Genomic DNA, 14,555 nt, shown 5'->3' with positions numbered 1-14,555 from the left:
CTTACAAGGAATGTCACAATATGCGTGAGGTAAGAACCTAACTTTTTGAGCTGTGGCTCTCCTCTGTCATGATTCCTGTTTCAGTCACACGTGTTCTGTTGAGTCCATGGACCTGGAGCAGCCATTGTTAGTTGCAAATCAGTTTTTTTTAAAGCTGTAGACAAATTGAGTAGTAGGGAAAACTTTTACAGAGAATGAGAGTGGGATTAATTGGATAGCTCTATTAAAGAGCTGGCACAGGCGCGATGGGCCAAATGGCCTTCTCCTGTGCTGTATCATTCTATGATAACGAGATGCACCATTATAAGAACAGCATCTAGCTTTTAACGTCTTCCCACTGCAGAGAAGCAAACTTCTTGCCTTTTGTCTGGAATGGATTCAAAATGTGATCCCATTGGTAAAATGTGTCTGTCACCTCCAAACTAGATTTGTATCGAAGTCCTGGAGGTAAAAAGAGAATGTTCTAACTGGCTTACCACCCTGTCCTCTTCAGTGGAGGTGTACAGTTCCAAGATGTGTAATAAAGAAAGTTTCTTGAATGGTACAAGGGTGGAGAATTTGTCTCCTTTATCTCATTAGGTTTGCATTGTGGCACAGACCTATTCTCACCTGTTGAACTTGTGTTGGTTATTAGTGTTAAAAAAAATTGTCGAGGCATGAAACCAAAGGATGATAATTAAAAGAAATATTTCAACAGTCTGAAAGACTGCATAATTGGCAATCAGACATAATGGTCTTGCAAATGAGAGAAATAACAGGAGAAATTAGCATTGTGCAGTGAGATTATCAAATAAGTAAGACCAGTTAAAATTTAGCATAATGCCATGTAATTATCCTGTTCAAATTAAAGTTACAGTATAACTTCCCCACCAACCTGGATCATTCATTTTAACTGTCCCAAAGTTCTAGTGTGAACAGCTGGTAAATAATGATTTGGTTGTCACCAGCGATTTCTGTTATCAAGCGATAAATCTGAACATCATCATCATCATCTCAAACCATGGTAGACAATTATAATAGTGCACGAATCATGTGTTTCAACTTGTATGATTGATTGATCGATAGCAGTAAAAGATTTAGAAAAATCATTAACTGCCTGGATACTACTTACATACTAAAGCAGTAGAAGGTTGGGCAGCTTTGGAAGATGGCGAAACACTAGAAGGGAGATGAGTAGATGCCTAAGGGAGATACTCTGTCAGAGGCTGGTGGGAAAACACCACTGCTGTGCTAAACAAAACACAGGGCTATACTAGGATGAGCTGAACAGAAATTTGAAAAATGTTTTCAAAACGAATGGGATCAAAATGGTTTCCAGACCAATCTGGCCCAATGTGAATGCTGGTCTTTAAATTTCACATTTAAAACAAAATACTAATTCGTGCATCAGGCCCATGGATCAACTACAGCACCATATGATAATGACTAACTCACTAACTTGAAAGCAGTATGTTGGAATATGGTGTTGATGATGTGTGCCCTCTGTACTGTACCTCCAGCTGCAGGATTCCATTTCACGGATTAACCTGCATAATAGCCCAGTAACCAGTTTGATATTTTATGACTTGGCCACAAAAGCAATTATGTTGATGAGCAGCAATTCTTCTCAAAAACTGAGTTTGTTTAGGGCTGAACAGGGGTGCCAAGCACACTTGCTTACTGGACAAAACAATAACACTAATATACCCGTAGAGGTATATGTGAACTGGACTGCCCCACTCCCTTTCACCCCGCCCCCTCCCAAAGAGAACAGCATGCTTCCCTGGGTTTATGGAGGGAACATTAAACAATTAAACTCAAAATAATCACCTGCGACACTTATGAAGATTTCATGTGAATATTGTGCATTGGATAGAATTTTTCTTGCTAAAGCAGGACTTCTTCTACATAACTGTATGAAATGGAGATATCAAATTAGAACTGCAAAGCAGTGTTTGTATTAAGTTTATTTCTTGTTTTGTTTTTCTTTTTGTATTGATGTTCTTTAAACAACTATACTCAGGGGTTCAAATAAGGAGTCAGATCTGAGTGCTACCAAGGACTATAAGACATTAACCATAGGGTGCACTTTCAGTACTTCATGGGCAAGTAATAATACAAAAACATTAAATATGTTTTCTTCCCCTTTACTTAAATGAGGCAGTGTTTTAAAAGGTTTGAGCCAGTTAGTTCAAAGAACTGAAGAGATAATATTCTATGTTTCTGAAAGGCTTGGTGTTTCAGTTCCCAATAGCCATGTGATGAAAGTATTCCAAGTCAGAGAGTTAGCTGCTCACTGGAGGAAATACTTAAGTGTTATTTGAACCCCCTGAGTATACAACTGTTCCTTCACCTATTTAACTCTGAGACTGGTCTCTTTTCCTCTGGTAAAAGCTAATTTGTTTTCTTCCCCTTTTTAAAAAAAAAAATGTTTCTGCCCCATTTTCTTCACAGGTCCAAGTGCCCCCAGTTGCCCAAACAACTCAAGTTAGTTTAATTGTCCTGTGTCTTTTCTGCATTTTTTTTCTGTATATTTCTTCTTGCTGTGCCATGAAGGTCATTTTTTCTCAAAGAAGCTAATCTCAGTTCCAGTCTGACTAATTGAGCAGTACCCCCTTTGGTTATCTACACAGCCTCAATTTCCATGGTATATGTGTGTATATATATATTTTCCAAAGTTAACATATTTACATTTTGTTTAAAAAGCCAAACATAGGGTGGTTTGGAGAACACTGCATATCACAAAATGTGTTGCAAAACATTTTGGTGGGTACACTGGCTATCAAAATCTCAAGTCCTCAAGGGTCTATACTGTGATACTGGATTTCTGCTACGAGAGGCTTTCAATAATGCATAGGAATAAGTTTTAGAAAACTAGCATTTTAATTTACTGTACTTCACGGGTCTAATGGGTTTATGGTTATGACCATTATAGAACAAAAATGTTCTGCCCCGTTACCCTTTTCCACACCTATATTTAAATAAAAGCTGTACCTTGTTCAAGTAGTCAGCATTTCAAGAGTCTCAAAGAAATTCCATCTTCATAAAATGGCATCTTTGCCTGGATAGCCTGCTATTAAGGCTGCTTAAAACAAGATTTCTTTTAGAAATGTAAAAGTGGATTCAATTTGCCTACTACTGTCATTAAATAGACTGTTCTAACATTAAAAGTGTCTTAATTTATAAATATTACAAACAGCAATAATTAGTGCAAAACTGTCAACAGAGCTTTTTACATCATTTATTTAAAAGTAAAATTATAAATCAGTTTTTTTCAACCAATGGCAATACACATTTTGAATTGCAATGTTGAAAGCAATTAGTCTTTGAGTATTCCACCAGAGTTTCTGCAGAGAGGGAGTCGAAACTGCTACGCACAAATGCAAGTTGTGAATAAGAGTAGATCTCCACTGGTTTTAATAAATATAGTTAAGACTATGTAGAATGTTTGCAATGGTGGTGTACATTGGCTAAAGAATTGCAGAGCAGTGTTCACTGGTGTGCTTTATTAAACTATATAAGTATAGGACAGGTAAAAATGTTTGATTAAAACATGATCCGTTTAAACATTCCACCTGTTTCAGTGTTGGATGTACCTAATTAGTCTGGGATTTTGCTGCATTTTCTGCCATCATTGTGTCGCCCAATAAAAGGCTGCTGAAGGAGTTCGATCACGCATATAACCAAGGCTCCAGGATAGGGGGTTGACATTCCTACTAGATGCTTTAGAAATAATTCAATGCCAAAATATTGGTGCAGTGATGATATTCTGCCACCAGGTGGCACTTGTGATTTTATTTTGTAACATTTGGTGATTTGTTTTTCTTTTTGTAAAAAGTTTGTGTAACTTTTTTCATTTACCTCAAAAACGTTCAATCCCCGCATCATTAATTTGTTCTGCTCCAAATGCCCCCATTGCTTGGCGAAGAGGTCTAGCAAATGGCCTGCTCGTGTTACTGTACAAATGTCCACTGGGAGTTTCACAACAACTTTAAACAGATGGCCCTCTTATTTCTTTCTCATGCACTAGAGTAGTATTAAATTTCAGTTCAGTACCTATCATGATACCAGAATCAAGAATTTACCATGTTGGGAATCACAGCTGCAATAGCATCCTACCATATAATGGCTAAACCGGAATATGAAATTATATTCTAATTATGTATTTTTGTTATGTGGAAACTTAACACTTTTAAAACTTTTTTAAAAGGCTGTTTAATGAGTTTTGTATGCTGTAGATTGATATTGTAACAAATTGATCATATAAGGGACACGCTATAGACATCTAGAAATAGAACAACATTACTGCACCAATCTAGCCCCCACTTCAACTTTTTCAAGCTGATATTAGTTAGGCATCTGAAAATTGAATCTGGGCATCTCAATAGGAACTAAGTTTCAGAACCCTAGCTCTTAACAGCAACTGAAGTACTCTGTTCCTGTGGAGTAGCTGGTCTGAATCCCATTAGAGATTGATGTATTGTCTTTCATTTCTGTAGAGTACTCCAGGGAGTGCTCATAAAATCATGTTTGTGAGCCTTCTCTTATGAACTGCCAACTACTGTATTAAGATGAAAAATTACATTTGAGGTATTTTTTAACCTTTGTTCTGCTTCATTTTGTGATGATTTGGTGCCTGACTTACATATTGGCATTACTCAGGCTGCAACCATTACCCTGGTCTCACCAGCACTCCAGAGTAATGTTTGATGATGTAGAAGTGCTGGACCCACATTTTGCTGCAGCACCGAGTAAAAAATGACAACAACCTTTCTTCATGGAAAGTGGAAAAGTAATGCCCACTCGAGGAACAGAATACTTAGGTAATAAAATTATTAGTGCATGGATTTGTGCTGACATCAGAAAGTGGACCCTGAATCCAGCATTACTGTGTCATTGCAAGTCATTTTGACTGCTAAAATGAACATGAGGGTGTGAATGTTACAATGACAGCAGCCATCCTTTTATTGGATGGCTAATTAATTAAATGGTTTAAACAAGTGACAAATATAAATGTAAATCTAGTTTTTTATTTTAATGTCTAGTGACTGAACCTTCCCTAGTGTAGTTTCTAAATTTTATTTAAGCATATATACAGACACAATTATTGACTGGTAGATACATTTGTGACCTTGAGGATTTGGAGAGCTGTAATAAATAAACAAAATGAAGTCACTAAATTGCTGCTTATCCTTAATACTTTAAAGACTTTTTTTATTTATGTTACACTGGGAAAATTGTGTCGTTTTGCCTTCTTCCCAAGGACCAACAAAAATCAATGTGGTTGCGTTGAAAGCATTCCATTTTAAAACAAATTAAATAATCTTTGTAATAAAGAATAATATGTAAAGGACTAAACCGAATGTAGAGTTCTCTAGAGGAAGTGCTAATTCCAGTGTGCCTAAGAGTTGCAATAGTGACTGAAAAATGTGAAAGCATGAAGCAGAAAAAATGATATACCTCATCCTCTACACCCCCCAAACCCCTCCCAGCAACTTGAGTGAGTAATATTTTCAAAAAAAAGAGAAAGTCAGGAGTAATAATTCTTTTGGGTACTATTGCGAGATTGATTATTCTCTTTCCCTCTCGAAACAGAAACATGCACTATGGATTTGATTATCAACTTAGCCTGTGTAGATGAGAAAAAGGGACTGCTGCATTTTTAACAGCCTTTACTGTCTTTCTCATTCAAATCTGCCTTTGTCATCACTTTTCTGTATGTAACCGCATATGAGCTGCTTAGAAACTGTGTGCCATATGATCAGTGACTGTTGCATCTGAGCATGTTCACTAGAGAACAGTTTCAACCATGCAGTTATATTTTTAAAAAAATCCACAAGTTTTGGCGCATGTTATATTGTAACTCCAGTGTTTTTGGTAATGTCACACATAACCTTTCTACATGCATAATGCATATGTGCTTTTAACACTTATTTCGTTTTATTTAATTTGTTTTTAAAAATTGTCATGTTCTTTAATTATATGCCTGATTGACTTTGTGACTCTCATTTGGTTAGGCATGAGGGAGCATCCACCAATCCCCGTCACTGATCTCGCTGACAACATTGAAAGATTGAAGGCCAATGATAATTTGAAGTTCTCACAGGAGTATGAGGTGGGTTGATCCTGAAAATAATACATACTGGATATCTAGCCAATCATTTTTTTTTTTTTACTTTGAGCATATTTGTGTCCATCGAAGTGCTGGAAATGATCATGTATTAAGAATGGAATGTTTATATTTTTGCACCCACCGTCCACCTCCGGAATTCCCAAGTTAGATACAATGCAGAATTTCCTCTAATTATCTTGACATTATGCCTCAGACTTTCATCTGTAAGGAAAGAAATCCCAGCACCCATGAGAGAATTAAAATATCACATCCAAGAGACTCAACATACAAATCCTGGTTATATCCTGGTTATGTTTTTTCCAGTGGCAAGTTTTTATTTTAAGAGTTTGGTTTGTGCCACATTCATTGCAATAGTTGTATCAACCTAAATACAGGTACCTCATTTCTTTGTAACACTCTGAAATAAAACTCAGTGGCACAACATTTGAATTGTGTCGTACTAGAGCTTGCTAGCAATGTGAAATGGAACAACTTGAATTGAATCATTGTACTGAACAGCAATTATTTCATTAAAATTGGCTGAAATTCCCAGTGTGGGGGTGGGAGAGAGAAACAAGGGTAGAGCAATTTACAATATACTAACGCAACTAAACCAAGAGATGTGTTGCTACTTTGTAGAACTTTAGTAGCTGTATGTGATCCTTTATAAAATAAGTACAGTATTTACAAGTTTAATGCTATTCCATATTTGTGTTTGTAGTGCAATATTTTTTGTTGTAACAGTTCTAGGGTCTAAGGTACTTCTAAAGCCAACAGGATTCCTGGGATTTAGTCATTTATCTACTGTGGTATGTTGTAAGTGTTAAGTGGGCCGTGTTTAAATATAGAATTATTTCATCTCAATTACAAACTAGTTATCTGGGCCCTTTGCAATCAAATCTCTTACCTGCACAACATACTATAGTAGATAAATGATTGAATCCTAGGAATCTTATTAATGCCTACTAATGCTTTCATTTCACTGCACTCGTGTAACTGCAGTGTGTGTCAGAAACAACAACAACTTGCATTTATATAGTGCCTTTAAAGTAGGAAAATGTCCCAAGGCGCTTCACAGGAGTGTAATAGACAAGAATTGACATGGCACGAAAGAAGGAGATATTAGAAGGGATGATTAAAAGCTTGGTCAAAGAGGTAGGTTTTCAGGTGTCTTACAGAAGGCGAGAGAAACGGAGAGCTTTGGGGAAGGAATTCCAGTGCTTAGGGCCGATACAGCTGAAGGCATGGCCACCAATGGTGGGTGAAGGGAGTGAGGGATGTGTAAGAGGCCAGAGTTGGAGGAAGACTGAGTTCTTGGAGGGTTGTAGGGCTGGATAAGGTTTCAAAGATAGGGAGGGGCAAGGCCATGGAGGGATTTGAACACGAGGATGAGATTTTTAAATTTGAGGCATTGGTGGACTAGGAGCCAATGGAGAAAAACATATTTAACAATGGACTCTGTGCTGTTTGAGCTTTGGATTCAGTAAATTACAGAAAACACGTGCCCAAAATCTGCTCCAGTTCTTTGCCAACATTTTCATCTAAATTAATGACTATTAGTGAACAACAGAAACAGAAACTCACTTGGCATGCAGAGTAGTAGAAAGAATTTTAAGTGCCTGCTGTGGTAAAAAATCTCAGAATATGATTAAATGCAAAGCTACAGGAGGTTTCTTCCCCAATCATGTCTCATAAATCATGTTGGATGAACCAATGATGAGAAGCCAGAGGCAAAAACTTGATAAGCAATTAATCAAGAATAGGCACAGAGTGGAAAAAACATTCAATAAATATGCATATAGTTTTTAATTCTCTTGTCTGCTGGGATTTTATGCCTTACTGTTTGGATCATATGTGTAGAATTCAAACATTAACCCAAGGTGCTTCACAGAGGCGTAATCAGACAAAGTTGGTGCCGAAACAAAGACGACGAAATTACGACTGGTGAAAGAAGTGGGTTTTAAGGATGGTATTAAAGGAAGATAGAGAAGCGTAGGAGTGAATTCCTAATGGGGACTAGACGGCTTAAGCCTGCCAATGGTGAGGTGAAGGTGGGAGATGCACAAGAGGCCCGTTTCAGAGGAATGGAAAGTTCTTAGGGGTTTGTAGGGCTGGTAGAGGTTACAGAGAAAAGGAAGAGCAAGGCCATTAAGGGATTTCAGCACAAGGTTGAGAATTTTAAATTGGCTGCATTAGGGAAGCGGGAGCCAATGTAGATCAGCAAGGACATGGGTGATGGATGAGCGGGACTTGGTACAGAATATGATATGGGCAGCAGTTTTGAATGAGCTGAAGTTTACAAATCGTGGAACCAGCCAGGAGAACATTGGAATAGTCAGGCCTGGAGGTGATAAAGGATGAGAGTTTCAACAGCAAATGAGCTGAGGTAGGGGTAGAAGCGAGCAATGTTACAAAGGTTGGAATAGGCTATCTTCGCGATTGAGATATGGGTTTGGAAGCTCAGCTCAGGATCAGATAGTCTGGCTGCGAATAGTCTGGTTCAATCTGAATCGATGGGCAGGGAGAGGTACGGAATCGGTGGCAAACTAAAGACGCTTGCGGTGGAGCTTAAAGAGGACTGCAGAAATTGTGTCTCATCAAGGCTGGATGTTGGACAAGCAGGCTCACAGCACAAGAGGCTGTGGAGGGATGGAGAGAGGTGGTGGAGAGGTAGGGCTGGATGTCATCAGTGAACAAGTGGAAGTTGATGATTTTGCCAATCATGTAGATGAGGATGAGGAAGGGCCAAGGATAGAATCTTAGGTAACGGTATGGAGGTGGGAATAGAAGGCATTCCTTTAGAGGCTCTGGTTGTGTTTGGATAGGTAAGAGTAGAAGCAAGCATGCTGAACAACAGAGGAGCGGTGTTGGAGAAGGATATTGTGATAGACTGTCAAGGTTGCAGACAGGTCAAGAGTGAATGTGCATCAAGGTCACAGTTGCAGAGTATGTAATTTGTGACATTCATTAAGGTTGTTTCAGTGCTGTGGCAGGGACGGAAACTCCCGTGCTACTCTTCAAATGGTGCCGTGGGATCATTTTTGTCCATGTGAGCAGGCAGATGGGACCTCAGTTTAATGTCTCATCTAAAAACAACATTTCCAACAATTCAGCATTCCCTGCACTGAAGTGTCAGTCTAGATTATGTGCTTGCATCTCCGGAGTAGGCCTTGAGCCAACAACCTTCTGATTCAGAGGTAAAAGTGCTACGACTGAGCCAGGGCTGACACCTGTATGCCTCAGACCTCTGGAATGTAGCAGCACAATCTAATTTAGTTCATCAGTGGCAGCAGTAAGGCAATGTAGCATTATCTTTTGCACAGAGAAGAAAGCCTAAACACTTCAAAAGCCATCTCTCAAGTTCACACCTTGCCTCCAGTTGTAAAGAAAAAAAAACAAAGTGCTGTAAACACTAAGGTCAGGCAGCATAAGAATTAGGAACATGAGTAGGCCATACAGCCACTCGAGCCTGCTCCGCCATTAAATAAGATCATGGCTGATCTTCGACCTCAACTCCACTTTCCCACCCGATCCCCATATCCCTTAATTCCCCTAGAGTCCAAAAATCTATCTATCTCAGCCTTGATTATAATCAACGACACAGCATCCACAGCCCTTTGGGTAGAGATTTCTAAAGAATCACAAACCTGAGTGAAGTAATTCCTCCTCATCTCAGTCTTAAATGGCCGACCCCTTATCTTGAGACTATGCCCCCTAGTTCTAGACTCTCCAGCCGGGGGAAACAACCTCCCAGCATCTACTCGATCAATCCCCCTCAAAATATTATGGGGTCGATTTTCGTGGAGCCGTCAGGCGGGGTTTCAGTCGTGTGGGGGAGGAAAATCCTGATTTCAGGGGTCCCGACACCATCCCGCCCAAAACCCCGCTCCACGCAACTTTCAGAGGCAGCGGGTACCCACCCCGCACTGGGACCCGCCGACCCCAGGCGGGAAGGGATTAGTGCCAATTAACTGCCTGTTAACAGGTAGTTAACAGGCAGTTTTTAGCTTAATCCCTGTTTTGAGGGGTTTCGTGTGGGTTTCCCGACGGCTCCAAACCACACCAGGTTAGAACAGGCGGGCCGTCGGGTTGAAGGAGTTGGAGGGGTCACGATGTCGGCGCTCAGGTGAGTGATGGGTGCATGAGTGCAACGGTAAGTGTGTTTGGTGTGTCTAAAGTGTGTAAAGAACTTTTACTTACCTGTACTTACCTTCACAGCCTTTCTTCCTGTAGCCGTCGGGAGCCCATCACTCAGCCGGAACTTAAAGCTGAACGGCTGCGATCTGTGAAAAGTGACAGCCTTCAGCTTTGAGTGCCAATGTGGGTTCTAACTGAGTCTGTGCAGAAGGACTCATGTCAGAACTCAGACTGTCAGTGTTTCACAGCTTGAAACAGCTGTGAAACACTGATATTTCATCTGTCAAGAACTCTTGACAGATGAAATTGCAGTCTGTGACGTCACTTGTTGCCGGGTGGCCCTTAATTGGCCCAAGGTCAATCAAGGGAAAATCGCACGGATTGGCCGGACGTCGATGTAGGCGGGTCTAAAACCCGAAAGTTGTAGTCCCGCCTTCTTCCCGACAGCTTCAGGAAAATCGGCCCCTATATGTTTCAATGAGATCACCTCTCATTCTTCTAAACTCCAGAGAGTATAAGCTCAATCTTTCTTCGTAGGACAAGCCTCTCATCCCAGGAAATCAACCTAGTGTCGAAGTGTCAGCTGTGGCTCAGTTGGTAGCACACTCGCCTCTGAGTCAGAAGGTTGTGGGTTCAAGTCCCAAACCAGGGACTTGAGCACATAAAGCTAGGCTGACATTCCAGTACAGTACTGAGGGAGTGCTGCATTGTCAGAGGTGCCATCTTTCGGATGAGACGTTAAACCGAGGTCCCGTCTGCTCTCTCAGGTGGATGTAAAAGACCCCATGGCACTATTTCAAAGAAGAGTAGGGGAGTTATCCCTGGTGTTCTGACCAATATTTATCCCTCAACCAACATCACTAAAACAGATTATCTGGTCATTATCACATTGCTGTTTGTGGGACGTTGCAGTGCGCAAATTGGCTGCCGCGTTTCCCACATTACAACAGTAACTCCACTTCAAAAGTACTACTCTTTGAGACATCCAGTGGTCGTGAAAGGTGCTATAGAAATGTAAGACTTTCTTTTTTTTAGTGAACCTTTGTTGCACCGCCTCTAAGGCAAGCATATCTTTCCTCAGACAAGGAGACTAAAGCTGTGCACAGTATTTCACGTGTGGTCCCACCAAGGCCCTGTACATTGTAGCAAGACTCCCTTACTCTTCTCCTCCAACCCCCTTGCAATAAAGGCCAACATGCCATTTGCCTTCCTAATTGCTTGCTTTACCTGCACGCTAACTTTCTGTGTTTCCTGTACGAGGACACCTAAATCTCTCTGAACACCAACATTTAATAGTTTCTCACCATTTAAAAAATACTCTTTTTTCTGTTCATCCTACCAAAGTGAATAACCTCACATTTCCCCACATTATACTCCGTCTGCCACCTTATTGCCCACTCACTTAACCTATCTATATCCCATTGCAGGCTCTTTGTGTCCTCCTCATAGCTTACTTTCTCACCTAGCTTTGTATCGTCAGCACACTTGCAAACATTACACTCTGTCCCTTCACCTAAGTCATTAATATAAATAGTAAATAGCTGAGGCCGAAGCACTGATCCTTGTGACACCTCACTAGTTACAGTCTGAGAATGATCCATTTATCCCCACTCTCTGTTTTCTGTCCGTCAACCAATCCTCTATCCGTATTAATATATCACTCCCAACATCATGAGCCCTTCTCTTGCGTAACAACCTTTTATGTGGCACCTTATCGACTGCTTTTTGGAAATCCAAATATACTACATCCACTGGTTCCCCTTTATCTGCCCCTGTTAGTTACACCCTCAAAATAAATTTGTCAAACACGATTTCCCTTTCACAAAACTGTGTTGACTCTGCCTAAGTTCCCTGAGATGTAGACACTTACTGCAGACATGGTCGTCTGGGATCGTGATGCTCTCCACAAACTCGCACGTGCTACAGTTGCGGTACACCACCTGCACTGCCATCCCTGTATAACCTTGTTTTATTTATTTAATTAATTAAAGTTTATGTATTTAAATCACTTAGCTTATAGTTTAGTTTTTTAACGAATTACTTGGTCTAGTTTAAGTTATAGGCAGATTAAATTAAATATTTACCTATAACACAAACCACTACAAGTATTGGAGACAAAAAGCAGCACCTCTGCTCCAAATTCCCACTCTTTTCAAATTAGAAACTTTAACAATCCGTTTAAGACCACTCTGTGCAGACCACTCTGTCAGCAGATACTGTTTACTTTTATACACCTTTGAGCCACACCCAACTTGCAAGTCTGTGGAGACACAAGCATCTGTGGAGATAACAAACAAGTCAACATTTTGATTGTGCAAACTTCATCAGAATGGGAAGATATTACAGGTGAACAGCATTTAAAAAGGAACAGGAAAATGGGAAGGGCGAAGAGGAAAAAAAGAACCACAAATAGGAAAATAAATAAATCAACCTGTCAAGTGCTTGAGTGGAAAACAGTAGATGGTTAAATGGCAGAAGTGAGATAAGCATGAGATAATAGGGAGTTACAATGAGAAAAATCAAAGAACTAAAATACATAGAAAGTATGTGACTAGTTAAAAGGAAAGGAAATAGGCAAGTGAAAGAGAAGCATGAAAACCTGGCAAAGCAGACCAAGCTCCAGTGTCCCAGGAGCCTGGTAGAAGAATAAACCAGGTCAACATGAAGGGTGTTGTCACTTGGCACTTCAATTCTCCATTCCACTCTGACATCTCTGTCTTTGGCTTTCACCACTGTTCCACTGAAGCTCAGTACAAGCTTGAGTTGCAGCACCATATATTTTTACTAGGCACTCTGCAGCCCTCTGGCCTTCATATTGACTTTAACAACTTCAGACCTTAACTATAGCTCCCATTTTCTCTCTAGCAGGAATGCCTGGCAATGCAGGATGGGGGAGGGAGGGGTGGTGCTTCGGGTGGGACTCTCTGTCAGAACACCATTCCAAAATACATAAAGAAATGTTTCTTTTAGCTGCACTTCCTCTCACTGTTCTTTCCAGCAGTTTCACTACATGTTACAGACATGCAGTTTTATATTTCCGTCACTTTCACCTAAACGAAAGTATTATTTTCATTAGAATGGTGAAAGGGAAGTAGGTAGCAGTTTTGACTGGCCCTCCTAATCTTTGGCTTGGCATCTGTTTTCCTTGTCTCTCTGGGAAGTAGCTTGAGCGATTTTTCGACATTGAAGGTGCAATTATAAATGTTGTTTGGGGCACAACAAAGAGCTTTTGAGACGACATTGTAATTTCTTATTGGTGTTGCTGAATTCATTGCAGAGAACATTTTTCAATCGACTGCTGGAGAACACATTACATTTTCAGTTTTCTCAAATTTTAATGTGGTGGAATAGGATCAGAACTCCAAATAATCCAATATTCTGCTGAACAGTGAATCCCAAATAGGTTTACCTTCGTGTCAAGTTAATATATCATAGGATATTGATGAGCCCTTTTGGATGCGATTCCAAATTTGGGGAACTTTTTGATAGGAAGTTCTGCCTTTCCCTTTATATAAAAAAGTTGTATTTTTATCTGCAATTTTTTTTCTTAATTTCACCTTCAATTTTCTCTGCCCATATCCCGTAATTCTCTGGCTTGTTCTGAGCTTTGCTGGGTGGCAGCATCATCTGGTACCCCTTTTAAGTGGCCATTCTTCAAATGTGTCTAGACAACAACAGCTTGAATTTATATGCTGCCTTTAATGTAGCAAATGTCCTAAGGCTCGTCACAAATGGAATTTGGGAATGGATGCCACGCAGAGAGAGTTTCGGAGGTGAGGCAGGAAGCTTAGTTGAAGGGATAGATTTTGAAAAGGTTTTTAGAGGCGCAAAGAGAGATGGAGAGGCAAAGAAGTCTAAGGAGATTGGTCCTGTCCAATGTGATTGAAAGCTGTACCATGCCTGATGAGGTAAAGAGAGGGGGGAGGGAATGAATAGAAGGCCAGTATCATAGAAATGGAGCATTTAGGAGGGGTTATAGAACTCAAGAAACTTTCAGAGGTAGGGTGGGGTAAGGCTATGGAAGAATTTATAAACAAGAATGAGAATTTTAAATTCCATGACAAAGGCATGTATAAGGGTTTCAGCAGTAGAGGGGCTGAGGAAGTAGTGGAAGCAGACAATGTTATGGAAGCTTAAAGCTCTGCTCAGGATCGGATATTACACAGATTATAAATGGTCTGATTCTGTCTGAGAATTCCTGGGGAAAGGGATGGAATCAATGGCAAGAGAGTGTCTATGGCAGAGCCAAAGACAGTGGCTTTGATATTACTGATGCAGTGCTGGAGGAGATGGTGACTTATCCAGGATTTGATGTCAGACAAGCAGT

General features: G+C 40.2%; 1 protein-coding gene across 11 annotated transcripts in view; it reads left to right on the top strand.

Annotated features, from left to right (window-relative positions):
• Positions 1-14,555, top strand: part of LOC147122263 (receptor-type tyrosine-protein phosphatase F-like) — a 654,652-nt gene that overhangs the window by 538,922 nt on the left and 101,175 nt on the right. For 6 of the 11 annotated variants that reach the window (XM_085983218.1, XM_085983226.1, XM_085983224.1 and 3 more), the window contains one exon: positions 5,997-6,094. In XM_085983218.1, the coding sequence (XP_085839344.1) occupies positions 5,997-6,094 (98 nt within the window). Of the gene's footprint in view, positions 1-2,433; positions 2,467-5,996; positions 6,095-14,555 lie in introns of all 11 variants that reach the window. The other 5 variants (XM_085983216.1, XM_085983215.1, XM_085983214.1 and 2 more) reach the window with 1 other exon arrangement.

The sequence above is a fragment of the Somniosus microcephalus genome, chromosome 3 (assembly GCF_052327205.1).
Source record: "Somniosus microcephalus isolate GS21.2 chromosome 3, FLI_Smic_1.0, whole genome shotgun sequence".
Lineage (NCBI taxonomy): Eukaryota > Metazoa > Chordata > Chondrichthyes > Squaliformes > Somniosidae > Somniosus > Somniosus microcephalus.
Note: the sequence above shows the minus strand (reverse complement) of the source record. Positions and strands in the feature narration are given on the sequence as shown.